The sequence below is a fragment of the Elgaria multicarinata genome, chromosome 17 (genome assembly GCF_023053635.1).
Source record: "Elgaria multicarinata webbii isolate HBS135686 ecotype San Diego chromosome 17, rElgMul1.1.pri, whole genome shotgun sequence".
Lineage (NCBI taxonomy): Eukaryota > Metazoa > Chordata > Lepidosauria > Squamata > Anguidae > Elgaria > Elgaria multicarinata.
This window is the reverse complement of record NC_086187.1, coordinates 19,510,811-19,537,932: the sequence shown is the minus strand read 5'-3', so window position 1 is coordinate 19,537,932 and position 27,122 is coordinate 19,510,811. Positions and strand designations below refer to the sequence as shown.

Below are 27,122 nucleotides of genomic sequence, written 5' to 3'. Positions count from 1 at the left end.
TACACCTCAGGCGCGACGAGGTCAAGAAAGGACCCCATCGTGCACTTTTAAAAAATGAATGGCTTTCCCCACTCCCCCCACCCTAGCCCTGATGGTCACAGCGCTCTTGAGGAGCGCTGCTCCCCATCTGCTGCTTTTCTCGGCTACTCACGAGTAATTGCGGTAGCCAGGAAAAGCAGCAGAACGGTCTACATGCTCACGGTCTCGGGCTCAGCCCAAGGCCATGGGAAATACTGGGCCAAAAGTGGTGACCGTTACCCCGGGGCAAGGGAGGATTGACCCCTGCCTGAGCCTGGGATCCCCTGTGCGTCATCTGGATGCACAGGGGTGATCCCGGGTATCAGCCCGGGCTAATCTGTCATCTAGCTAAGGCCTCAGTATGTCACAATAAAGGGCGTATTCCTCCCCTTTCCCTGAGAATCAATGTGGTGTGATAGGATTGGACCTGGGAAACTCTGATCTGAATGAGATAAAATAAATAAACTCCTATCATCAGAGATAGGAAGGGACTATGGGTGAGGAGAAGAGAGGAAGCTGCCCCTAATCAGCCTACACAGGGCCTCAGAACAGCCCCTTTCGGTACAAATAGAAGCTGGTCATGGATGAGGATTTATAGGCTGGTCAGATAAGGAAGAGGCTGCCTAGGGTCCTAGGGAGCCCAGGACTTAATGGGTAGAGAAAGACCACTCCTTACATTTCACCTCCAAATCAGAGAACGATGCTCCTATATCTAATGAAAGAACTGGAATAAAAGGATGAGGAGGGAGTTGCCCTACCTACTGTCCATGGTACTAGAGAATCCAGGACCTCTAGCACATCATCCCTGTAAATTATGCTAATCTGAAACACAAAGAGACAATGCCTTATTGTAGTATATCACCAGGGATTAAGGCAGTTCTGTCATCCCCAGTGGAAAGAGGAGTTGATGACATGACACAAGTTGTGGGGAAAGAGCAGAAGGAAAGGGAAGCTTTGCTTTTCCAGGGCCCACAGTTTTGGAGATAAATATATAGGAAGAAATTCTTCCCTCTTCCCCAGCAGCAACCTATCCTCTCCTGTAAAGCTATAGCAGGTAGACAATCAACTCCATTAAAAATCTATCGAAAGGATTCAGAAGTTAGGTGGCAAGAGGAAAGAGTAACAAACTTGAAACTTAACAGTTTTATATTAATGGGTTAAAACCTGTTTTCACACATTATATCAGAGTCTCCTCAAACTTATCCTGATTTTAAGGCCCAGCTATAAAGACACACCAAATGCCATAGCAGTTATAATTATACTCATTTAAATCCATTCTAAAGTCCACACACCTCCTCACATTGTTCATCTTCTAAATACGATTTCATTTTAAAGGAAAAAATGAAACTTCCCAGATGCCTATTCTAAGTCCCAACTAAACTTGTAAGCTTTGGCATTTAATTATTTCAACATGGGGTTTGAAGAACAGGCCCGAAATGGAGGGACTGATTTCCTGTTGCTTTTCCTTGAATATTTTTACACAGTGTCATTTTTTTCCCACCCTACCCTTTTCCTTTAGTGAATTTTTACACAATGACTTAGACTTGACCACCACTGAACCAAACTCACTCTCACACACACAAAAACCACCCTTACAGCTGGATCCTGTATTATTCCCAGATGGACAATGATCCTGAGTTACATTTACAATGCACAAGAGCCAAGTAAGCAGTGGGAGAACTTTTCCGACATTTTGATAAATTAATTTCTCTACCATGTAATCCAACAGCTTTCTGTTTTGTCCCATATAAATTCATGTGTGTCATTTGAGTTTTAACGCACTAGACGAGCTTTTTAAAAAGGAAATGAGAATAATTACTACAGAAAGCCAAAAGGAAATAATCAGCTCCATATGTGCTTTTAAATATAACACTATGAATGAATGTGTGTGCCAAGTCCACCCATCCACTCCAGCGATTTTTGAGAAATATGCATAATTCATTTTGATTACCAGTTTCATCCAAGCTCTCACAACAATAAAAGGCAATTTGATCTATCAGCCACCTAACACAGATTTTAACAAAGCTTCATTATCCCTCCAAACTCCATAAATATGGTCACAAGTTTCAATGAAGTGACATACTTTGGGGAAGTCTTTATTTTTACATGTGTGTGTTTAATATCACCTCTCTTTCAAAGCAGTCATTATCTAACTTGACATTGTGAAAAGCTCTCAAGTTCATATACACGTTCTGAGCCTCTCCAAATGTAGCTCCGATAAAATCATGAAGAATTTATAGCCTAAAACTCATGTAGTGAGAAATGGTCTCAGAAAATCAAGTATATAGTTACTAGTGTTAGTATAATAGTATCTCCTGCACCCACGTTTTCCTTGGTGGTCAATCAGATGCTTCCAGGAAGCCTACAAGAGGCCAATAGCCCTCTCCCGCTGTTACTACCTAGCAACTGGCATTCTACTGGCCTCGCTTGTCCCAAGATGCCCCCCAGAGCTTAACAAATCTAAAACCCGCCTCCCTTACACCACCTTTTCATCCACACCCTTCAGCTTCATTTGTCTTTATCTAGCCTTGTGTATGGAACTGGTAGCATTTCAGAGAAAGCTATCTTGGAGGTCCTAGCTTCTAATGCATGACTACATTTCCCCATGTCTTTTATGTTGACATGACAAGAGCTCTCCTACCACCACTTCCCCTGAGGCATATCCTCACCACAAGAGGATATCTGTTCATTCTCCAAGGAATGGGTCCTTTCTAAGGGAGCTTTTCTCTCTTCCTTAGAATGATGTCCTCCTTTCCTGAGACCCTCCTTCCCTGCGAATACAGAGGAGCTTTCAACGTGAGAGTTGGATGGTGGTATTACATCCACAAAGGCCTCGTTCACCAATCACTCTGCCTCTCTCAGTTTCTCTACGTCAGCTCTCTAGGCATTAGTAAGTTCCAAAACTTGCTTCCCCAGCTACTCTTATTTTCTTGTTTCTATCCCATCAATCATAGCAAAGCACAGGTTATTGTCAAACCACTTTGCAGTTTGACTTGTTTTAATGTATCTTCTAACTTCTGCATATTTATTTAATTTATAACATATCTTTCCTCCAAAAATGGCACTCAAGGCATCCAGGGACCTAGAGGACCAACCAGCCCCAAATATGTAGAAAGCACTCCCTTATTTTTGGACAGTCTTGTTTTGCTTCCAAACTAATAAGCACTCAACCACCTGTGTTTGCCATTAGAGGGGATAATGGCAATAAAGTGCTCAAACTTTTAAAACTTGTAGACTTACTTTCAAAATAACCCCTTCCCGAACCATCACACGTCTGCTGAAAGAATGGAAACACGCTATCCAAGCTGTGCAACGTTTCCTCATTGCCAGCATCTGTTAATGCCTCTTCCTCCATATGCGTTGCTATGGAACAGTCAACCAGCAACAAGAGCGTCCTCTAAGGCAAACTATATCACATGCACCTTATTACACACACACACACACACACACACACACACAGAGAGAGAGAGAGAGAGGCATATATATTTTCCCAGCTACATTCCCACAATAGGTTTCTCGCTTCACTTTATGAAACCTAAACTAGATAACTAGATAAAGCAAGATCAAGATCATGAAGGCGCTCTAGCAGCTACATTAGGCGTAAGATGTGTGTATACGCACACATACACAGAGTTTTATTCTGTTAATTTTGTTTTATACTTATATATTAAATCTACAGTAGGTGTCTTCACTGGCTGTATTTGCACATAATGCTATGCCATGCTTTATGTTAACCACATGATTTGTTACTTTTCCCATGAACTGTCTTGCAGACAAGCAAACAAACCATAGAATGATTTCCCTATTTCTAGTTTGTTTCACTCCCACCCATTTTGCCAGACTTCTGAACAGTTTCATTTTGAGGCTGTCTTTCTGGGCTCCTCTGTTTCAGAGCAGACAGCAACGGGAAGAAGCCAGGAATAAGTCATGGTTCTGATTTCAGAAATCATGATAATCCATAGTTTAAACAAAACAGACTTCATAAGCCAACAAAAAAATCATGGCTTCCATTTACAATTTATAACTGGTTAACAAACCATATTTTATTTGTGGGGATCGTTTAGACACAATGACCCAGTTCACACATAATGAGAAGCCACTGTGGGTGAATTTCTTCATGGCTAGATTTTGAATATTCAGGGTGCGACATTACATGCAAACCTGGTGAAGGTGGGTTGTTGGGGTGCCTGACAAGCCACTGCAACCCCAAAATAGCCCATAAGTTCTGGGTGAAGCTGTGGCACTGGGGGCTTGGATTGACAATCTGGTGCCCATGGGTGCTGCCACCCACCATGGCTAATAAGCAAAGGCTGCACAGATTGTGCAAACGAAGTCAATGATAAGCCAGAGTTCAACAGACCACACAACAGCTTAATGTTGTTTGTGAATTCTGAATTGATGCTATGTTTATTGAATTGTTGACTGTTTTTTTTAAAAATTGTTTATATCTTTTGTAACATTCCCCCCACCCAATATGTTTATTTTTGATCAGTTGATGTTTATTGTGAGCCACATTAGGCAGCATCCACTGTGGAAAGGCAGCATATAAATAAACTAAACTATGTTTGAAATGGCTACATTGAATAATTATAATCCTCTCATGTTTAGAAAGGAATGCTCTTTTTCTGCTGAATTCCAAGCTAGTTCTTTCCCCGGGCCTCTTCTGATCCTCCAAATGAACAGGATCCTTATACCATCCAAGAAGGAGCCTGATTCAGCCACCATTCCCTTCCTTCTTTCCTCAGACAACTGCTTTCACTAGAAGCCCTATCTAGGCTTTCTACTTGTTGAGTTGAATTAATACATAAGGAAAGCGATCAAGGATAAGCACTCTAGTTTTAGCTCCCCCTATCGCCATCCCACTTGCCATCCATATGTTGGGAGTGATTACTTCTGCAACAGGAAACTTTTCTATTCATGTAGGTTCTCCATATGATTTAGAATCCTAGTTTTACAAGGTTCTAAATCACAGAGGGAATCTACACAAGTAGAGAAGGCTGACAAAGAAGGTAGTGGAAGGGGAGGAATTGGTGCAGTCATCCCTCCTCTGTTTTTGTGTGTTAATTTTACATACAAATAGAATATGCCAAAATAGAGCTAGAATGTAAATTGTCAGCCCTCTGAAGAGGGACAATAGCCTGGTTCACATGTAACAACAACCTGAAATATGGGTTGAATATGGGTTGTCATTGAATCATGGGTTGTTGTTGAATCTTGGGTTGTTGTTACGTGCAAATCCTGCTCTTTGGTTTAACTGTGTTAACCACAAACAACCCAGGAAGAGAACCCATGGTTGGTTGTTGAGTTGTGAACTGTGGGTTGTTCACGGTTAATAAGCAGGGTTTGTACCAACAACCCATGGCTCAGTAGCAACCCACAATTCGCTGACAACCCATATCTTGGGTTGCCATCACGTGCAAACCAGACCAACATAATTGTTTAAAACACAGCAGTTGTATTTCAGGTTTCAATACTCCCTTCCAAGATGGGAAAAAAGCAATGTATTGTTTTTCTCTTAATATAAATTGGTATAACAGAGAACTTGAAAGAGCCCTCTGAGTGCCAGAATGAAAACAGAAAGGTCTGGCTAGCAAAAATAATTGACAAATAAATTTTTAAATAGATACACACTCTGTTACAGGAGGAAACCTACCTGCATGTTTTAGGAGGCTGTTTAGGCCAAGCATATAAATATGGAGCTCTCAAATATAATATGCCCTATTTCTTCTCGAGCTATGGTTAGGCAAAACAAAGTCCTTTTCATGTTAACTTTCAAAATGCCACAGCTGGACACTTCACAGGACCTAAACTATCTTCCAGAACAAGGTATCTTCTCCATGGGGCCTGGGCAAAGGTCAATATCTCAGTTCCAAATGCCTCCTGCATATTTTCCGTTTCCCCAGCTGCTACCTAGAATTCATTCCCTTCCAGGTGCCCTGACTGGCATCTCAAAGAGGGATTAATGTAACGGTTTTTCTATGCTGGAATATTATAGGACAATTTACACAAATGCATCATTAGATAACCATTAGAGATTTCTGAAAAGGCATACAATCCTGCTGAGAAAGTTTCATTTCAAGGGTCTGCTGCAGTGAAGAAGCAGACTAGCGGGTCTTATGAGAAACTATATTTAAAGACTGACTGCAGAACACACAAGCTATATCTTAATACTTTGTAATTCCCTCATACTCAATCTGTACTGCAATGTTAAATCTATAAACAATCCTTTTGAGCTATTTTGAGACATACCGTTGCTCTTAATGCAAAAGTCACATTTAGGTCACCAGCTGGTGCGCAGTGGCCAAGTTTCTATACAATTTACAACAGGGATGCTTAACACACGCATGTAGTGTTGACTTACAAAATCCTATTTTGAACCAAACTAATTCTTGCCGGATTCGATAGCTACAGCCATCTGGTACCCCCAACTGCTGGTTTACTACCAAAGCACTAAGCCCCAAACTCTTTGCCCACAATACAGATCCATTGACAGAGGGCAATTCCCAAGAAATGAGCTAATCTAATTCAGTGCATGATGGTAAAACTGTCAGCTTCCAAGTTAGCTACTTGTGGTGCCAAAAACGCCCACATTGATATTGGCTGTGCCACCATGCTTGTACATACATGGTCCCACATTCTCCAAACAAATAACCAATGCCAGCTCTTGGTTTTTGAGATGGAGACATCCTCAACAGGCCTCTTCCCTCAATGACCTTGTTTGCACAGCACGGCAACCCATCTTGGATGATCATCCATGATGGGTTGCATTGATGTCCGAACCCAGCACAATTTCTGGAGGGTGGCTTATTTTTCATGTAGAAAACCACCCTGAGAACCCATAGCTTGTTGTTGCATTGCTTAGGGCAGCTTTTTTTCAGAGTAGCTTGTCATGATGCCCAAACCCGGCAGGGCGACTTCATTGCGGGTTACTGGGAACGGCTAGCAAGCCATCTGGCAAGAGCAGCAAAAAAACTCTGCTATGCCTCATGATCTTCCTAATGCTGCTGCCATGCTCCCTCGTCCCTTGTCAGGGCCCTCTGCCCTGTGCTTCTAAAAAATCAAGAAGGAAGGACACCACAGAACGTCTCAAACGTGTTCGCAACCTTTAAACATCAATAGGCTTGCACAAGTGTGCAGATGCGAAAGTCTGTAGCTATGAAACTTGCACAATTTCCCCCTTAGCCTTAGTGCTCCACCATGAAATTTGCATGTATTATTATTATTATTATTATTATTATTATTATTATATTTATTTGTATCCCGCCTTTTGCCCAATGCTGGGCCTCAAGGCGGCCTTACAAAGTTTAAAATATACAGGGGGGGGAGGGAAACAAAACCATAAACAATTAAAAAATACACAACAAAAATTATAAGACATTAACATAGATGGAGGGCTGGATTATTCTCCAAAGGCCTGTTTGAACAAAAAAGTTTTAGCCTGCTTCCGAAAGCCCATCAAGGAGGGAGCCAGCCTAGCTTCCCCGGGAAGAGCGTTCCAGAGCACCGGAGCAGCCACCGAGAAGGCCCTCTCCCATGTTCCCACCAAGCGTGCCTGTGAAGAAGGTGGGACTGAAAGAAGGGCCTCTCCAGAAGATCTCAAAGCACAGGCAGGCTCATAAGGGAGAATACGTTCTTTCAAATAACCTGGACCCAAACCATATAGAGCTTTATAGGTCATAACCAGCTCTTTGAATTGTGCCCGGAAACAGACTGGAAGCCAGTGGAGCTGTTTTAACAGGGGAGTTGTATGCTCCCTGTAACCAGCCCCGGTTAACAATCTGGCTGCAGCTCTTTGAACCAGCTGGAGTTTCCGAACACTCTTCAAAGGCAGCCCCAAGTAATCCAATCGGGATGTAACTAAGGCATGTGTCACCTGGCAATCCCCCTCACTGCTAAGCCTTGAAATTTGCATATCTTTAACAATCCCCCCTGTTCTGCCTTGAAATTTGTGTATCCACCTCACTCCTCTGTAACTCAGATGAATACCTGTCAACTAAAATTGGAGACCAGTGGAGTGGAGGGACTGGGGGAAGCCAAAAGCAGCCAGCAGCTGCAGGAGAACAATCTTGTCCTACGGTTGCCAGTGGGTGATTCAGGAGTAGATGAAACAGCCTTGTGGGGGAGAAAGGTGTTCACTAGCAAGGGAAGCACTACAAGGGGAGGATGAAATTGACAAGGACACTGGCAAGAGGGGGTATCCTATGCTTTGCTAAAGAGCAGACAGGCAGTCTTGCACAAGACTTCTTGCCCCATAAATTTTAAATTGCAAATGTGTTCCCGCATTCATAAGGGCTCAGAAAATTTATTTCCATTTGATAAATTGATGTGTGGGAGGGATGTTCCCTTGGGAGCTAGCAACCCCAGTGGACCAACTGTAGAAAGGTTACTGACTTAGGGCCGAGGAAACCGGGATTACTGCCACAAAGGTGCCTGGGATACATACCAGGAGCCAGCAAGGGGCTCCCAATAAGTCTACATTCTCACCATAATTGTCACTACATTACTTCTCATCTTCCCTCTCATTATTGCTATGATTTGCTTGCTTGACAGGCAGAGAGCCAGGGAGAAAGTAAGCATTTGCCATCATAAGACAAATTTTGTTGTTAATAATTTCTGCAGAATTTATAACAGCCCCTTGAAGAAGGCCTAAAAAAACAAGAGGCTGAAATGAATCGGGCTTTTGTATAATAAAAATTTCCTATAGCATCCTCAGACTTTTCTCCCTTTACAAGCAGTGGCTTCCACCACCACTCTCTGGGTCAGAATGAGAGGCAGGTAAACAAGCCGAATGATGAAGAGGAGGAGCAAACCCAGGGCTCTAGTCAGTGGCCTTCTTCTAGGCATCCTCCTCCAACGATGCCTACACTTGACATCAGTCCTGCAAATAACAATGTATTGGTCGGACATTATTCCAACAGCCAACCCAACACTACAAACTATGTGTTTGTTGTCACTACCACATTATTAGGTGATCTATTTTACAGATGTAAAATTGAGACTGAAAGAGACTGAACTGTCCTGGCCATACATGAATTTTTACTAATAGTCACTACCTAACACTAAGTTAGATTTCTAGAGCAGACATGGGATGTGTATGAGACCCCTGTGCAGGCCCAAATATCACAGATATGACTCCTGACTGGATCGAAACATGTTTGAACTTGTTTCCTATATACCTTTTTAAGCCACCAAGATGCTTTGTATAGAACTGCAGTACTGAGAATTATCAAAAAAGCAAAACCATTAAAAATGACTTCTTTGTTTACTAGACATACGATCCATTAACTAGTCACTGAAGTATTTGAAAGAAAGTACCTGGGGGGTACAACAGATCATGAATAAGTTAGCAGGAAATACTCAGCTTCATACTAAAACTTATGCAGAAAATTAATGATGTGCTGTATAATGCATCAAGTCTATAAATTACAGATATTCTCATACAGGGCACAGGAAAGATTAATCTCTAAAACCATACATTCCAAATGTTTTCAAAGCTCACACATTCAAATCAATAAGGATGTAATTTTATATTCAGGGTCCAGGTCTGCAAAAAATATTATATCCAGCTACACTTTTCAGTTTGCAACCCAAAGCTGCTGTTGCTTCCCAATTCATGGATGAAGAACATTAAAAATGTTTTTAATGTAATTAGTTACAGAATTTTTTTTATAACATATAGCCTACACAAGACTATTGAAGCATCTATGTTAGAAACATAAGATAGCTAAGCTTTCATTTACAAAGTAGTTTCTAGTTCTGAGGATTAGGGATGCTTAGCAGGATAGGAAAACACACTCACACACACAAAAAGAAGAAAGCAAACGCAAGACAGCATGCTTTCATAGCAATTTCCAACTCCAGAATAATTCCAATGCCGAGAACATTTTTAGGAGCCACTTTCATAAGAACAGACCAATGGTCCATCTAGTCCAGCACTCTGTTCACACAGTGGCAGAACTTCAAATGGTACCAGAACTGTACAGAGATGGGAGAAATGGTCATAAAAATATTATGTTGGCACCAAACCATCAGGTGCGTGATAATTTTTCAGCCCCTTCTAAGAACTGCTCACATATTATTTTTTCCCTAAAACGGGCTAGTTTCCTTGTGCAAAAAATATACTTCATGCTGTCTTAAGTGTGCTTCTTGGCACACAAGTATCTTTATCACACAGTCACTGCTTCCATCACCTCCCAAGATTGTGCACAGCAAACACATACACTGCAAACAATACAAGGTATGTTTCGAATGTAGAAAAAATGCATGTGAAGCTGCCCTCAGACTAGCGAAACTGTCTTTCAATAGCTGACTTATTTTCTTCCGATTTGAGCATTACTATCTCTGAATAAGAATATTGTAGAGCACAGCCATGGAGATAAAAGGATGAGCATCGAGCAAAACTCACAAGACAATACCACTGACCTATAAACCAATGCAGGTCCAAGGGATTACATATCTTAGTAGACTTGTCCACACTCCACAACACACACACACACACACACTTTGGACCATAAACCCTTTCTCTCTGCTAAGCCTGCCCTGCTTAATGAAGCACTTACATCCTAACAAAGTTTTCTGATGAAGGCTTACATCTTAAGGATTAGTCCCTGGCTTGTCCCCTCCCTCCCCCTTTCATGAGTACTGTATACCCCTTTGATGGCATGACTGGGACAGGCATTTTCAACATCTGGTTAGGCACCAAGTTTAGACCTGTCTACAAGCAGACATTAGAACTGAATATAACTACACCAATTTATTTTTTTAATGAAATCTTATAACATCATGCCAGAGGTTTTTAAGAACCTCCAAAGAGGAATTAAATAAACGCAACCCAGATGTTCACCAAAAATATAAACAAGAGTGTTTTTACTTCATAGCAACCAAACAGGTCAGGCCATTTCCTTCTTCAGACAAATCTCAGGGGACCACAAAAACACATGGCTTTCTAGTGGATTGTGTGTGTCTAGTGCCAAGAAAAAGGAAACACTGCTGTCCAAATCAACAGTTTGCAGGGCCAGTGTTTTATGGAGCATTTGCTGGATTTAACTTATACAGTCAAAATCTGAATGGGGTAACACAAAACATTCAAGTCACAATACAGAGATGAATAATGACTGCCACAGAAACATTAAAAATCAAAAGAATGTCCAAGCTGCAAGGTGAATCACTCAGAAACAGGATATGCCAAAATTAAAGCTGCCAACACAAACCTTTTCTTGATCCAGTGTGTATGTGTGCATTTTACATTAGGCGCCACTTACACCATCACAAACTATTATTGGAGGACATCTGTCTCATTCAAAGCAAGCATTTATACTTGACAGTGAATGATGCAGCTGTAAAATATTTTTCATCCTCAACCTGTATACCCACATACCTCATGTACTGTACTGTTTATCCAAATATTGCACCATGCCCACTGTTTAGCAAGATATTTGCTTACCTACCTATTAGCTGGCATCAGTACTTCCACTGCAACTTCCAGCACACATCCCCTCTTCCCTAGAAGCATGCAATTCTCCATCTTAAGTCAATGGGACTATTTTTTTATTTTTTTAAAATCAAATAAATAGCTGTCTCTAGCTACAAATTCACAATCCACTTACTCCAGCATTATCCACTTAAGAGCTACAGCGCAGCTCAGGATTTCCTTCCATTGCCACCAATGGATTTTTTTTTAAAAAAAAGACTAATTGCTATGCAGGGGTGAGACAGAGGAGGGAACAGATGGGGAGACCCTATAACAACATTTACCTGCTAAACTGAAACAAACGCTTCAGACTCATTCCCTTCTGTGTGTTTGTGGTGGGGCAGTGGGGCTGGCTATTCGTTAACATTGCATATCACTTTACTTAAGTGCTGGGCAGCTGTAAGTCAACTAATCCTATGGCATTTTGGTTCAAGATATATAAAATTGGGGCAGGATTACTTTTCAATTTGCCTTGATTTTTTTTAGCATGTGTTCCTCTTTCTTCAGAAGAAAAGGATAGGATACAAATGGTATCAGGTTTCAAGGACACAGACTTAAGACAATCAGACCAGTTTGAAATATTAAAATGCTATTCCCTCAAAAGCAAGCTAGACTTATAACTTAACCATTGTTAACATAGGCCTTAGCTAGACCTAAGTTTTATCCCGGGATCGTCCCAGGGTCATCCCTATTCATGTAAATGGTGCACAAGGGATCCCGGGAGCAGGCAGGGACGACCCTGGGATGATCCCAGGATAAACCTTAGTTTCAGCTAAGGCCTTAGTTTTTTCAGTATCTTTATCTCTAGAAGCAGATGGAAAGAGCTTTAGTCCATTTCTGAGGGAACAGGTGCCTATGCCAAAGAAATCAAATACCAAACTAGGTACTATTAAAAACATTTGCCAGAGAAAGTCCAAGAACCAGAACTGTTGAAGACTATTTCTCCCACTCCAAGGAGTCACTCCCAAAATTCAGGGTTGATGTACACATATATTTATTGGGGTAACACTGCATCCGTTTATGCCCTTTGAAGTTCTCCATCACTGTATTTAAAATGTTAATCTTTCTTTTTAATCAAGAACAGAAAATCCTTCTTAACAGCAAAAAGAAAAAAAATCATTTAAAAAGTCACTGATAACACAGCCTATTCATAAACAGAATTCCTATTTACTGAAGGGGGAAAAGAGAGAGATTATAAAGCAGCTGCAGTTTCAATTGAAAAAATGCAATAAATCAAGTATGAGCAGTATACAAGCTCATATGAACTGAAGCCATATTATACGCAGAATTTGTATTCAAGAAGAGTTCTTACTTAATTTCAAGATGGTATTCTATCCTCAGAACAAACTCTCACAATTTTAACAGAACATAAAGCCTGCTGCTATCAGAAAAGCATACTGGATGCCAGAATCTCAGATACCCAAAGGCACCAGCACCAAACAACGATTAATGAGAAGCCTCAGTCAACTGAAGATACAGAAAGAGGAGAGAATTCAAGCCAATCAATAGAGAAACTGTCATCTCCAGAATTCAGTTCAGTGCAAATTCCCTTGTAATTAGAACATAATAAACACTTAACACCTGTTGGCATCTCAATCCTAAACGCATTATGTGTAAGGAAGTTCCAGTGAAACTAAAAGGATGCATTTCGAAGGACTTTAAGACTTGAGAGGAAATAGTTGTGTGTCATAACCTAGCACTATTGTAAGTACATTGTCTCTAATTAAGTAAAACTTCATTGCATCAAATGGTCTCATAGAGCCTTGCAAATTAGTCAACAAGTATCAATATTAATATTTTAAAAAAGAGAAAAAAACTGCCTTTTGTAAAGTTCCGCCTGTTCACCTAGCGGCTTATAAAATTGGCACTCAAAACTGATATATATGGATAAGAAAGAGACAATGGCTGCAATCCTACATACACCTGGGAGTAAGTCCCATTTAATTCAATAGTACTTACTTCTGAGTAGATATGACTAGGATTGCACTAAAAGAATTTAAAGTGTGTGTGTGTGTGTGTGTGTGTGTGTGTGTGTATATGCAGTGTCAGAAAATCTAATTTAGATGAGCTGTGAATATTAAAGGAAACTACATTGCTATTTTTCCAACACCTAAGAAAGGTGAGACAAAACATCTTTGGTTTGTTCTTCTTTTTAATATTACATAGAATTCCTTCATTCTTATATAGCATCTTTAACTCTATAAGCAAATATTTATTTATTTATTTATTTATTTATTTGATTACATTTCTATACCACCCAATAGCCGAAGCACTATGAAGCATGTTATCCAAAGAACATCTCTGGTAGTTACAGGAAACACTGCTAATTGGAATCATGACTTGCTGCAGGAATATCTAGCTGAGAGAGTTTGTTTATCACAAGGGGAGGGAAACTTCTCTGGGGCCATTCACAAGCTGTCTCTAGATCTGAAGCATTTGATTCACACACACACACACTGCTATGAGTTTTCCTTCAAACATTACAAAGAACTACCACTAGCTGGACTGCCAAATGTCTGAAGAATTTTCCTAGGAATCTTTCAGCAAGAGAACAGTATAGTTCCATTTCTGTTTCAGTACAGCATACATCAATGAGAAGCTCAAATTACTAAGAGACATTCAAGAGATGTATAAGTAATGTTACTTTAAACCAGGGTTTAGCCTACAAGTCCCATCATCCCTCACCATTAGCTGTCCTCGCTAAGATTGATGGGGGCTGTAGGCCAAAACATTTAGAGGGCCCAAAGTTGCCCACTCCTCGTTTAAGCTTTCTCACCATTTCTGTTCAATATATTTGGTAATACTTTGTCTTATAAAACTAGAACTCATTCAGGCTCAAGTTCTGGTGAGCTTCCAAAGGAAAGCAGTTTAGAAGTAGAGAATAGCCACCAATCACAATCCTCTCTGTCTGCCTTATCATACATAATTGACACAAGGCTAAGATAAAGGAGGAGACTGTCTCCAAGGCACCAAGTTCTTTAAACTAGATAAGCTAAATTGTAGATGGAGCCTACTGTTATTTGTAAACATAACAGTATATACTATTCTCTATACAGAAACATTTTAAATTCAAAAGGTAGTATCCAATGATACTCCTACAAAGAGTAGACCCATTGAAGTGAATGGGCCTAGTCTATGTAGGACTACCATTAGATACTGCCCCAAAAGTCTAACTCATTCCTTTTGGCTGCTTATTCAATATTCTCCAACACCCACATACACAGTTCTGTAGAAAACAAAACTGGTCAGAAGTAACTTCGGGCACATTTTGGATTTTTCAAATAACAGTCTCATGCTAACTACACAACTGAGGAAATAATTGCAGAGAAATGTTAAGGGCGACATTGCTTGTTTATAGGATGCCTTCCTGAAACATGTCACTGATTCATCTTAGTATTTTTTCCTCTTGTCAAGATAAACACACCACACCCACCTGGTTTCAGAATTCTAGCTTCTTACTCTTGGCGCTAGCAATCATAATGCAACTATTACTCATGCCACTTTTAACTAACACCTTGCATATTTGTATGGCAACAAATGCATTCACAAACACAGAACAAACTTTAGTCCAAAGATTTATTGATTAAAAGCTTTATCTTGAAAGTACATTCTTTACAGCTAAGAGAGTCTGCGGTTTGATCTCCAATGAGTACTGATTGATCAAACAAGAGCTTAACCCACAGATCTTAACCCAACATACATCTGAAAAAGACCCACCTTCTTTTGATTAAAATCATATTTGAAGTTCAAATTAGAGATATACATTATCACTCAACAGCTTGAAAGACCATACATTCATTGCACCAAAGGACACCGTGAGATGCATGTCCTGGTTTTTAAAGAGGTGTGTTTACAAACATTTAAGTAAATGTCTATGGAAACTGTCTGCTGAAACTGGATGAACTACTCAGCATTCCTGCTGCACCTAGAGTAAGATGGAAACTGTCAATGTCAAATGGGGCAAACAACTTAACAGTGTTTTCAGCAATGTATATACCAAATTTCAGGCCAGTAGATACTGCAGCAGCAATAAAAAGCACACAATGATTTCATTGTGTCAGGAAACAAGAACCAACAATTTGTCGTCGACATTAACATCACTGGCATGAATCAACCGTTTGAAACTGTCCACTGCCTCTCCATGTGGCTTCTAGTGTCCCCAAGACAGCCTTTCTCCCTTTCTATAGGATCTTTATACCCAGGCCTCCTCTTGCATTAATAAATTGCCTTTTCCAACCATTGACACAACCCCTAAACACTATGCATTCATTTTTCCTCCTTCAGAAACAGTTGACCTTTTAGAGGGAAACTGGGAAGGGACGATTCATAAGTTAGGGTTCACCACAACACAGAGTTCACCATTGTCCTCCATGCTGAATGGAACAGTCCTAACAAGAACAGCATCCCAACATTAGTGCCTTGTCAGAAAGATCAACCTGCCCCTCCTTCAACAACACTGCTCTTTATAGAGCAAGCAGCAGTTTGAAAACTACTCTCCACTCCGTATTATACTCGCCTCTCTCACTCCACCACCCCATCCCAAGAGGCATTGATAAATATGTGAAAAGGCAATCCGTGGGCGATGGTGCGGGGGCTGAGAGAAATGTACATGAATAGGGATTGTGTGCAGTTAGGAGGCAGAAGCAACACATGTCAGGAGGTATGCAGGAGCAGAGAGGCAGAACATGAGCAGGGTAGAGGGGTGTACCTTAATGCAGTGAGGATAACGGGGAAATCACCGCAACAAGATGAACAAATAGGAGAAGCGACTGTGTTGCTGAATGAAAACTGCAAGTGCCAGAACACCATGGAATGGTGTACAACTCCACGAGTGTACAAAGGGACATCCCTTTTATGTTACTCAGTGGTCTTTCAAATAATCATTATCGTATGTGTGTAGGGATACCTGGGAAGCGTGAAGGCAAAGTGATGCCTGTGATGGTAAGGGGAGAGAAGGAAATATTATATAAGGATAACAGCAAAGATGGGGAACCTGTCCGCGGTGACTGTGGTATGTCACTTCACTTCCACAGGTTGCTTCCTGGCTCCAAATTTTGACAGCAATTGCTGACTCAAAGGGTTTTCCTCCACAGGGTGACAACTGAGAGGAAGTGCAGCCACAAAAAGAAGCAAGGAACAAAGTGACCTGCATCATTTAAGAGAGCAAAGGTCACCCATCACTTTAATCATTAAAATGGTTCACTTAATGGCAATCGGTTTGCCTCGGTACTTACAACTGGGCTGGTTAAAAGAGTGGGAAAGGGTCAACTGTTTTCCAGATTTCAAGGAATGCTTAAGGATGTAGCCAGGAGGATTCTAATCTCCATTACTGCAAGTACAGAAACAGGCCAAGACCTGGAATGATCTTATGCCTTTCGGTACGTGTCATGAGCCTGATCAGAAGTCCACCAAAGTCAGAACAAACAAACAAAAAAACACCCCAAACAGAGCAGAGACAAGCAATTCTGAGAGGGAGGAATACGTCTCCATAGCCAGCCCTGTCAGTTCAATTCTCCTTCTGTTCAAAATATATTTCATTGACACGACAAGGTAATAATAATGTTGATAGAAAGGATGTTTAAAAGACCCTCAGGTGTTTAACCAGGGGGAGTGAAGAACAGAAGCTAGTTTCATCCCCACATCAGCGGAGTCACACAGGCAATTTACAATTATATATATATATATATATATATATATATATATATATATATATATGAATGAAGAGAATCCCAGGCATCAACCTCCTTCAACCCCACACCCTCTGACTCAGAAATCTTGGCCAAATCCCTTCATGGAGCCTACCTCGCAGGGCTGTCGCAAGGATTAACCCCCCCCCCACACACACACACCCCATCCCTGAACTCCTTGGAAAGAGGCATAACATAACAGGGGCAGGCTAGGATAGGGCACTGGGTAGCTCATGTTGCTTCTTTAAAACGGTTTCAGTTATACCTGGGTCTCTGCGGCATGCTGTCTGTTTATACACCGATATATATATTTATCATGCATTTTAACAGTTTTAATCTTCGTCAACCACCCAGAGAGCTTCAGCTACAGGGAGATATAGAAATGTAATAAATGAACTACTGTATTTCTTCGATTCTAAGACGCACTTTTCCCCCCCATATAAACATCTCTAAAAACAGGGTGCGTCTTAGAATCGCGGGTGCATTTATTATTTCTTAGAATCAAAGCTTTTTTTTTTCTGTTGGTGGTACTGAAATTAGTGTGCGTCTTACAATGGATGGCGTCTTAGAATCGAAGAAATACGGTAAATGAAAGGGGGAGCGCTCTGCACATGCTCGGAGGCACTCTTGCCGCTTGTTTACCTTTGGGGATGGGGGGCAGAACGGAAGAGTCCCAAGCCCTTCGGAAGACCCCCTCCCTTTAACGGACTCTGCCCCAGAGGGGTGGAGGGCTGAGGCGTCTCCCGGCCCCCCAACCTCAAGGTATTGTTGTTGTTAGTGTTGTTATTATTGTCCCCTCATAAGCCCCCAAACCGCCGCTTACTCACCTCCGCCGCCGCCGCCGCCGCCGCCTTCTTCGTCCATATCGGGGCGGCTAGCAGGGCACTGGGCAACGTTCAGGGGCAGGCTGAGGAGATCTCGCGGACGCCTGAGGGGGGCTTCTTCCCGCTGCGAGGCAGAAAGCCTGCCTGCCTGCCTGCCGTCCCTGCGCTCGGCTCTCGTCTTTCTCCTCAGCGAGCGAGCGCCGCCGCCGCCGCCGCCTCGGCCCGCCCGCCCTTTCTCATGTGACCCACGCAGAGCAAAGGAAGGGAAGGGGGGAAAAAACACACCACACGAAACACTGGGAGGGAAACGAGGCCGCCTCAGCTCGGGCTCCCTCGTCGTCGCCCGGCTTGGCCGCAAGGCAGCGCCCGGCCGTGAGACGAGAGGGAGGGCCGGGCCGGGCCGTCGGGTCCCCGTGTGGGGGGAAAGGGGCGCCCCGGGGGCTTCCCCTCACGGTCCCCGGGCGGAGGGAGGGAGGGAGGGAGGAAGGAAGGAAGGAGCGCGGCAGAGGCAGAACCCTTCGCTGCGCGCTCTCGCTCTCGCAATCTCCATTTAAAAAATTATTATTATTATTATTATTATTATTATTATTATTATTATTAATTATTCGACCCGCGTGAAAAAGTTTTGTGGACCGCCTAGGTTGGTCCCAGAAAGGCGGTATAGAAATACAAATAATCATATATTTATTATTATTATTATTATACCCTATTATTATTATTAAACCTGAGTGGGGCGGGGGAAACAAATTATGGTATATTGCACTATTGTTTGTAGGTTCTGATTTTTTTGTGGTTGGTCCGAGAAATACAAATAATCATATATTATTATACATTATTATTATTATTATTATTATTATTATTATTCAACCTGAGTGGGGGGGGGGACAAATTGTGGTATATTTCACTATTGTTTTTATGTTCTGAATTTTTTGTGGTTGGTCCCAGAAAGGCAGTATAGAAATACAGATAATCATATATTTATTATTTTACATTATTATTATTATTATTATTATTATTATTATTATTTTATTCAACCTGAGTGGGGGGAAAACACAAATTGTGGTATATTTCACTATTGTTTGTACTGAATTTTTTGTGGTTGGTCCCAAAAAGGCAGTATAGAAATACAAATTATTATATATTTATTATTATACCCTATTATTTATTATTATTCAACCTGAGTGGAAAAAAACCACACAAATTGTGGTATATTTCACTATAGTTTGTATGTTCTGTTTTTTTTGTGGTTGGTCCCAGAAAGGCGGTATAGAAATACAAATAATCATATATTTATTATTTATCAGTAGCCAAGGTAACATGGGTCCATACTATTAAGCCAGTGGGATTTTGAATATTTTTTTACCTTCTTGCAATGTGGCCAGGATTCTAACTTTAAATACCACAGAACTTGAAAAGTGTGAAAAATTACATATCCTTGTTCATCCTTCATATGCTTCTGTGCTCTGATCTTGCTCAGAATACTGTTTCAGTTCATCTCTGCTGTCGTTTTATTCATCCCTATGGAGAGTTACTCAATGGCTTTTTATATTGCTCTTTCACAAATATGAGCTCCTTGTTAATACTTTAAGTTCAACGTGTTCTTCAAATACCACAGGTCAGATGTCATCTCTGAGGGCCTCGGAGATTTCCTATGCTTTTGCTATTTCCCCAAGTTGAAATGCTTCTCCTAAGGCTTAGTTACTGGCAGTAAGAGCTGTAAGCTAAAATATGTGGTATGTTTTGTGGTTTTGTTCTGCCCCTTTTGCCTTTGCCTTTGCCTTTACCACCACTGGACTGCAGCCCGAGTGTTTCTCTGAAATTGAATTTGGCCCTCAGAATAACAGAGGTTCCCCACCTCTGCCCCACAGAGTCACTGCTAAATATTTGGAGTTCATTTGTGACTTTATTTCCCCCTTTCTGGAAGTACCTCCACAACTTTAGCATCAATTTAAGGGATGTGCCCTCTTGTATTACTGAAAGGGCTGCAAAGTTTTTTATGACCTCAATGTAAATTAGGGGGGAAATGTTATCCTCTTGAGAGAAGGAATTTTATAAATTGTATTTAGTTATTATATTAATTTTAATTGCATTTTACATGCCTTATATTAACTATGCTTGTCTGAGACTGTAATAAATGAAATGCTGATGACTTCAGTTCCAATTTGGTTTTGGGCTACTAAAGGTTAATTAAGAGAGCAATCCTATGGTCCCTGTGTGAGCCATGCTGGATCAGACCAAGGGGCCATGTAGTCCAGCACTTTGTTCATACAGTGGCCAACCACCTGTCAACCAGGGACCAACAAAGTAGGACATGGTACAACAGCACCCTCCCAACCGTGTTCCCCAGCAACTGGTGTTTTTAGGCTTACTGCCTCTGATACTGGAGGTGGAACATAGACATCAGGACCAGTAGCCATTGATAGTCTTCTCCTCCAGGAATTTATCCAACCCTCTTTTAAAGCCATCCAAATTTGTGGCCACCACCACATTGGATGGATTCCCTGCTTCCAAGGTCAGAGACAGCACATCAACCTTGGAAGAGAAAGTCAGAAATCAGACACTCCTCCCCCACCCCTCACAGCCGGTGCAGAGAACTACACCATCTGCCTCTCCAAGATTGGAAAATCCACCTCAGAAAGTGGGTGAAGAGGGAAGGCGATGAGAGGCCAGGATACCATTTATCCTGACCTGCATCCAGCCTCTTCTCCACAACATCCTAGCTAGATGGGCTAAAATCCTATCTAGCAAAAATAAAGGAGATTGGAGGACAGGCAAACAAAGCTTGCCTCTGTCGCTGCTCCCGCTCTTCTGGCATCAGCCCAGTAGGTATAAATTGACATTTTATCACATGTTTATTACACATGTGATAAAATGTCATTCAGATTATATTGCGAAGTTTCAGATTATTAATATCCCTTGATATAGATGGTTAAACATTATAGGTGAAGAAGCCTGCTGTTTATACTGGTAATATACATAGACCCATGTTTTAAAATCTCCTACTGAAGCTTTTCTCCAAGTGGCTTCTTTGATGGAGAGGTTTTTTGTGGTAGCACCTAATTTATGGAATGTCCTTCTTAAAGACATGTACCTGGTACCTACATTACACTCCTTTAGTGTCAGGTTTACACCATTTTATTTTCCCAGACATATTACATATATTTATTTTATTTGTAATATGTTTATCTGCTAAGAAAAATGGCACTCAAGGTAGGTTACAACCTTACTTAAAAGTTGATTAAAACAATAATACAAATGCATTAAAACACAATTAAAAACAGTAACAGAATAAGGACATTATTGTGCACTGCCTTGGCCTGTTGCACATTTTTTGCTGCTGCCTCATATTATTGTTAATGTTGTGGTTTTACTGTTCACTTTAGGGTATAAATAATGTATTATTTGTTCTTGTTGTTCACCGCCCTGGAATCTATTGGATGTAGAGTAGTATACAAATATTTTAAATACATAAAGGCCATGTTCAGAAGACACCTTAAACCATGGCTTTAACACTGTGACTAAGGCTTTTTGCCCTAGGCCTTAGCTAAACCTACCTTTTAGCTCACAACAGAGGAGGGAAAATCCCACGATATGTTTATTGGGAGATCCCTCCTCTGTCTACACCTGATGACTTCAGCAGGAGAGGCGTCGCGTCCACCGTTTTTAAAAAAAAAATAAAGAGGAAGGAGTGCACGAACGTTCGTGCACTAAAGGTAAGCGGTTTTTTTAAAAAAATTATTTAAATTCCCTTTCCCCCCACCCTACCTCCGATGGGCGCAGTGCTCCTCAGGAGCGCTGCGCCCCATGAGGAGCTGGGTCAAACTGCGCCAATGGGCCACACATTCCGTGGTCTCGCGTTCAGCCCGAGACCACGGAGAAACCGGGGCCAAAGTGGAGGGCGAGATCCCAGATAAAGCCCCGTCTAGCTAAGGCCATAGTCACCATGGTTAAAGCCGTGGTTTAAAGTGTCTTCTGAACACAACAAAAGAATATAATATAACAAGCAAAACAATATGTTCATCCTGGATTAGGACTTAATATTCAAAGACACAATGTGATGGAAAAGGGGGAGAATTTAATTTAAACCAAAGACATTTATTATCTTGCTCACTTCCTTACTTCCCATCCCCATGCTGTGCGATGTTGACACTCTGCAGACTAAACTAACACAGACCCAACCTTTCCCTGAAGCATCCTATGGTTTAACAAACAATAATATCACTACTGACCAAAGGTTAGAAATAGAGTTTCGACAACATTTCTAAGAGTCTAAGAGCTACAAAGAAACGCTGACCTCTTCTCTCCCTACATCTACCAGCCTGCTTATCTTTTTAGAGGTGAGATCTGCAACGAAAAGTTGCAGTGAGGAGTGCTTCTGTTTAGGGTTCCAACCACTCCATTCCATTTCCCCTCCCAACCCCACTTCTGCTATTCTGTGTTTTCCCCTGACCATTAGTAAGCATTCCATCATGCAAATTTCTTTGAATTCTTCCAAATTACTGTAAATGTAGAACATGTTGGTGACCTAGAATAAAATTGGGTTCATTTTTCATGTGAGTTTTCCATTTTAAGCCACATATTATTCATCCACACTGATGCATTATGCAAACATAATTATAAAGTATAATATTAACGTTTTACATATAAAAGCATTTAAGGTAGTTGTCTCAAAATGTTTTCTACAATATAAAACGATCTTACGCAATCAGATTATAAAACTAGAAATACTTAACTTGGTACATTTGTGGTAGATTTGTATCTCTTTTGTCTTTTTTTTCATCAGGACTTGATTCCACAGTACTGTGTGGAATTTATGAATCCCCAGAGGCAAAATGGGTCACTTCCTCTGTCTAGCAGATGGGGTTTAATAGTAGGTGGTTTATCAAATTCTTCTGTGTAAACCATCACCATATTTATTCTAAATGGATAGGTAGTGACACTATGACTGAAACGATTCTCTCACAATTATTATTGTATCTCAGCTTCTGTTTCCAACCACTACCTTTGGTTTTGAAACTTCTGTCGTCATAACAGCCTCTACAAGAGGAATTGGGTGTGCTTTTATGAAAAAGTACACGATTGCTATGCATAACTGTGTGTGATCCATGCTAAATCAGTTTCCATGCATACACATGTGCAGTACCACGTCCCAGTATTTAAAAATGATCACAAATGGTCTAATTTTGTGCTTTTCTGAAAAAGTGCATGTTTGGTCAAAGATACTGCTGTACTATCTGAAGCATGTTCTTGCCTTTGAATGGGCTCACATTAGTTACAAAATAAGAGCAATCATTATTTTTTATTTTGATCATTTTAAAAGTCACATATTGTCACCTGTTCCCCATTACACTGAGCAGTGAGACGTCCAGGTATAGCCACAAGATGACATGTAGGGATAACCTGGTTTGGATAAACTATACATTAAGCACACTCTGCTTCATCTAAGAACAAGAAATCTAAGGACAGTCCTACAGAGTTAAGTTTCTCCTGGAGGAGAGAGCAATGGAGACGAAAGATGTGTTTGCAATAGGTTTTGTGTACAACTGCATAACCCGAGCATAGTAGAAGCAAATACCGCAGGCAGCCCAGCCACAAGTGCTTCAGACTCTTAAAATCAACAATATTATTTATTTTAAAGATTTTTAACCTACCTTTCAGGGTGCGCTGCCCCCATAAGGTGGATTGCAAAAATAAAAACATACACATAATTAAACACAAAGAGAGTGTGCAGCAGCAAATTATTTTTAAGCACTGGAATACATGGGTCTTCAAGTCTGTTTTTTAAAAGTCAGCAGTGATGAGGCCATACACATTGGGAGGACGTTCTAAAAGTGTGGGGCCACCACTGAGAAGGCTCTATCCCTAGTTCTCACTGGTCTAATGACTCTTGCTGGTGGGCTAGAGACTACGGCATCTGTCATTATCTTAAAGCTTGAGCAAACTCCTACAAGTGTAGGTGGTCCTTTAAATAATGTGATCCCAGAATGTTTAGGGCTTTAAAGGCCAAAAGCAGCGATATGGGTCCTTCACAGCCCGACCAAGCTGCTTCAAGCTAGCCAACTCTAGCTACAAATTATCTCTGTCCAAATTCAAAACAGCTTCTGTCTTTCTGTTCCACCCTCCCGCCTCCACTGCCCCAAATGCTCACAGGTGTCACATCCCAAAGGCTGGGTAGTGATTCTAGGCCATTAAAGATCATTAAAGCCCTTTTGTTATGTCTCCAATTGCCCATCAAGTCTGTCAGGCAAAACACTAGAAGTAGTCTCATTAATGCTGATCGAGACAGTCAAACTCATAACACCATAAAAGAACTAGCTTTCATTAATTAGCCAGATGTCTCACTGTTAAGAGGAAGGATATTGACAATTTAACAAGCCTTCCTTGTACACTGTTGTAGAGAGCAAATACAAGTTTTTAGGATGGATTTTCCAAAGCCATATTAAAGTATAAATATAAAATATACATGTTATTGAGTAGCTTCTTCATAATGGTGATGTGGATCCAGGGCTTAGTTTCCAGTAAACATCTGCAATAATTCTGAAAGATCATTAAGGATCCATAAAGGGAATAAAACATTAATTCAAAGCACTGAATAACTGCACAGCATAAACTCAGTAAGACTTATGTAGGAGCACTGCTTGCTTGTTCCTACCTAAAACTGAATTTTAAATTAGAAAATGGGAGACAGCCTCTCTGTTCTTCTGTTTCTAAATTTTGTTTTAGAAAGGAAAGTCTTGCTTAACCATCCCAACATTTCAGAAGACAAAGAAAGAATTTTGGAGAAGGGGAAAATCTAGAGGATTTTCTTTCCCCAGGAAGTGGTGGATATACAGAAGTCAAATAAATACCTGATGAAATTCCACTGTGGTTTATGGTGCTAGAGCTGAGATGGATTTGGCACTTTACGGTTCTTTTGTGGCCAGAACATGATTTATACGATCATCAGTGGAAGAAAACAATCTATGACATAGCAGCAGAAACTGTTATTTAGCATGACAGATACTAACTGCTCCGTGGATGCTCCACTGTTAACCTAACCATGAGATAATTGCCAGTTTCCCTACTACAGTACAACATCCAATCCAAATAGGTTTGCACACAATCCTGAAAATTGGACACAGCACATACGGCTGCTATGTAAAAACTAGCCTTTTCCGGCAGGCCTACCCAGACCCAGATGAATGTGAAATCAAGTATTTTAAAGATGTGTTGATTCTCGTACTAATGTTGTTCCCCACCTCGATCCAAAGGGAGAGGCGGGTAAGAAATTATTGACTTTGCCATTGTTCCCCAGCTTTCACGCTGATTCCTCCTATTCCGAAAGGCACAAACCCAAATAAGTCTTGATTCTTTCCTTGCTGATGGACATAAAATGCACTTCTAAAATGGGAGCGCCGGAAGGAAGAGGTGACCAGATACACTTAGGTTGTAACAGCATTGACAAACAATATCCCTTGAGTGATGCAGAAGCTATTAAATGTCCCACCACACAAGAATACAATCTCTTGCCTCAATATCCATATTTTTGCAAGGTTCACAAGCAGCTTACAGGGCTCTGTCTCGAAGATCTTTCATCAATTGACATCATATGAGTTTTAGTCAATTATTGATTAATCAGTTAAATCTGCATACAGTTGCATTTAAGAAAAATCAGTAGCTATATAAAAAAAGCCATACTTTTTTGCCCCTTACTCTCTTGGCCTTTAGAAAGGGTGTAAAGATGTGTATTTTCAATTTAGCCCCTAGTTTCACTGTTTAGTTGATGTGCAGGTCTCACCCTCTCCCTCCAATGAGGAAGAGAATGCCTTTTCTAAGGGGATTCTATATTTTTAATTGAATAAGGGTGCAAACCTATGCAAGTTTAGACAGAAAAAACTTGTGCATGGCTGGCTTGGGAATGCTGGGAACTGTATGAACTCCCACCCCACCCCAAAATAGGATTGCTGCCTAATTTCTGGTCAAGAGGGCAGGGCTCCTGCAGCTTTAACTGTTGTGATGAAGAGGGAATTTCACCGGGTGCTGCAAGCATACAAATGACCCCTGCTGAAATTCCCTTTTCTTTAAAACTGTTAAAGATACAAGAGCCCTGTTCTCCTTTTCATATGGTCACCTTAGACTAAAAGCTGCAGCCCTGATTTCTAGCCTTGGGGACTACAAAAAGATGTTTTAAAATGTGACAGTAAAGGGCTCAAGAAGCTTTACCCCACACCTATTGGCTTTTAAGCCCCTCGTATGATGTTTTAATAGCTGACTCACCATCTGTTGAGGTTAACAACTGGAGAATCATAAGACAATATTAGCACATTATCTATTTCTTGCGGCTTCACAGCCGCTCTCTTCTTCCCATAAACACTACTCAAATTATACATCATTAAAGCACACAATAAAGCTGCGATCTGTTAGCCCCTCCAAGAAAATGCTATTTTTCAATTGTTCCAAAATTTGCGAAGTGCCCATCAACAGTGGTGCAGTAGCTGTTGCATTCAGGGCCCACCAGGGCTAAAGCTACTTGCCTCCGCATTTTTCTTTAACATTTTAGAACAGCTTTCCTCAACCTGGGGCGCTCCAGATGTGTTGGACTGCATCTCCCAGAATGCCCCAGCCAGCTGGCTGGGGCATTCTGGGAGTTGTAGTCCAACACATCTGGAGCGCCCCAGGTTGAGGAAAGCTGTTTTAGAGTCTTGGAGCAGACAGCTGTGCAGGTGATTTTATTATTGTTTACTTTAAACGTATGTTATCCTTTTCTATGATAAAATTGTGCTTATTCCCCAAGAAAATGCATTTAGAATCAGGGTAGAAGAGGCAAAGTCCATTTTATTCCTGTAGTCATGATGGGTGATATGATTTAAATGGGTTTAGAATACAAAATTGCTCATGCTCAAAGTATTTCTTTGTTATCAGGGTTGACAAACAAGTTTGGCTCTATCTCAAGAGCCAACAAGAGTGGCTCCAGATATTTTGGACTTCAAATCCAGAAATGCCGGGGACATAGTGTGTTGTTTCCCCCGTCGATTGTCCAAATGTGGCCTACAGATTGAGTGTGGGTTGTCATTCAACCATGGCTGTTGCTGTGTTGTCTGAATCCAGCCATGCTAACAAACTATGAATTGTTAATCATGAACA

The 27,122-nt window shown here is 41.0% G+C and overlaps 1 protein-coding gene across 1 annotated transcript in view; it reads right to left on the bottom strand.

The window, feature by feature from the left end:
* CYTH3 (cytohesin 3) overlaps nucleotides 1–18,147 on the bottom strand; it is a 69,219-nt gene extending 51,072 nt beyond the window's left edge. The window contains exon 1 of the mRNA XM_063142937.1: nucleotides 18,003–18,147. Within this exon, the coding sequence (XP_062999007.1) occupies nucleotides 18,003–18,039 (37 nt within the window). The 5' untranslated portion in view covers nucleotides 18,040–18,147. The remainder of the gene's footprint in view (nucleotides 1–18,002) is intronic.
* Nucleotides 18,148–27,122: the final 8,975 nt, after the last annotated feature.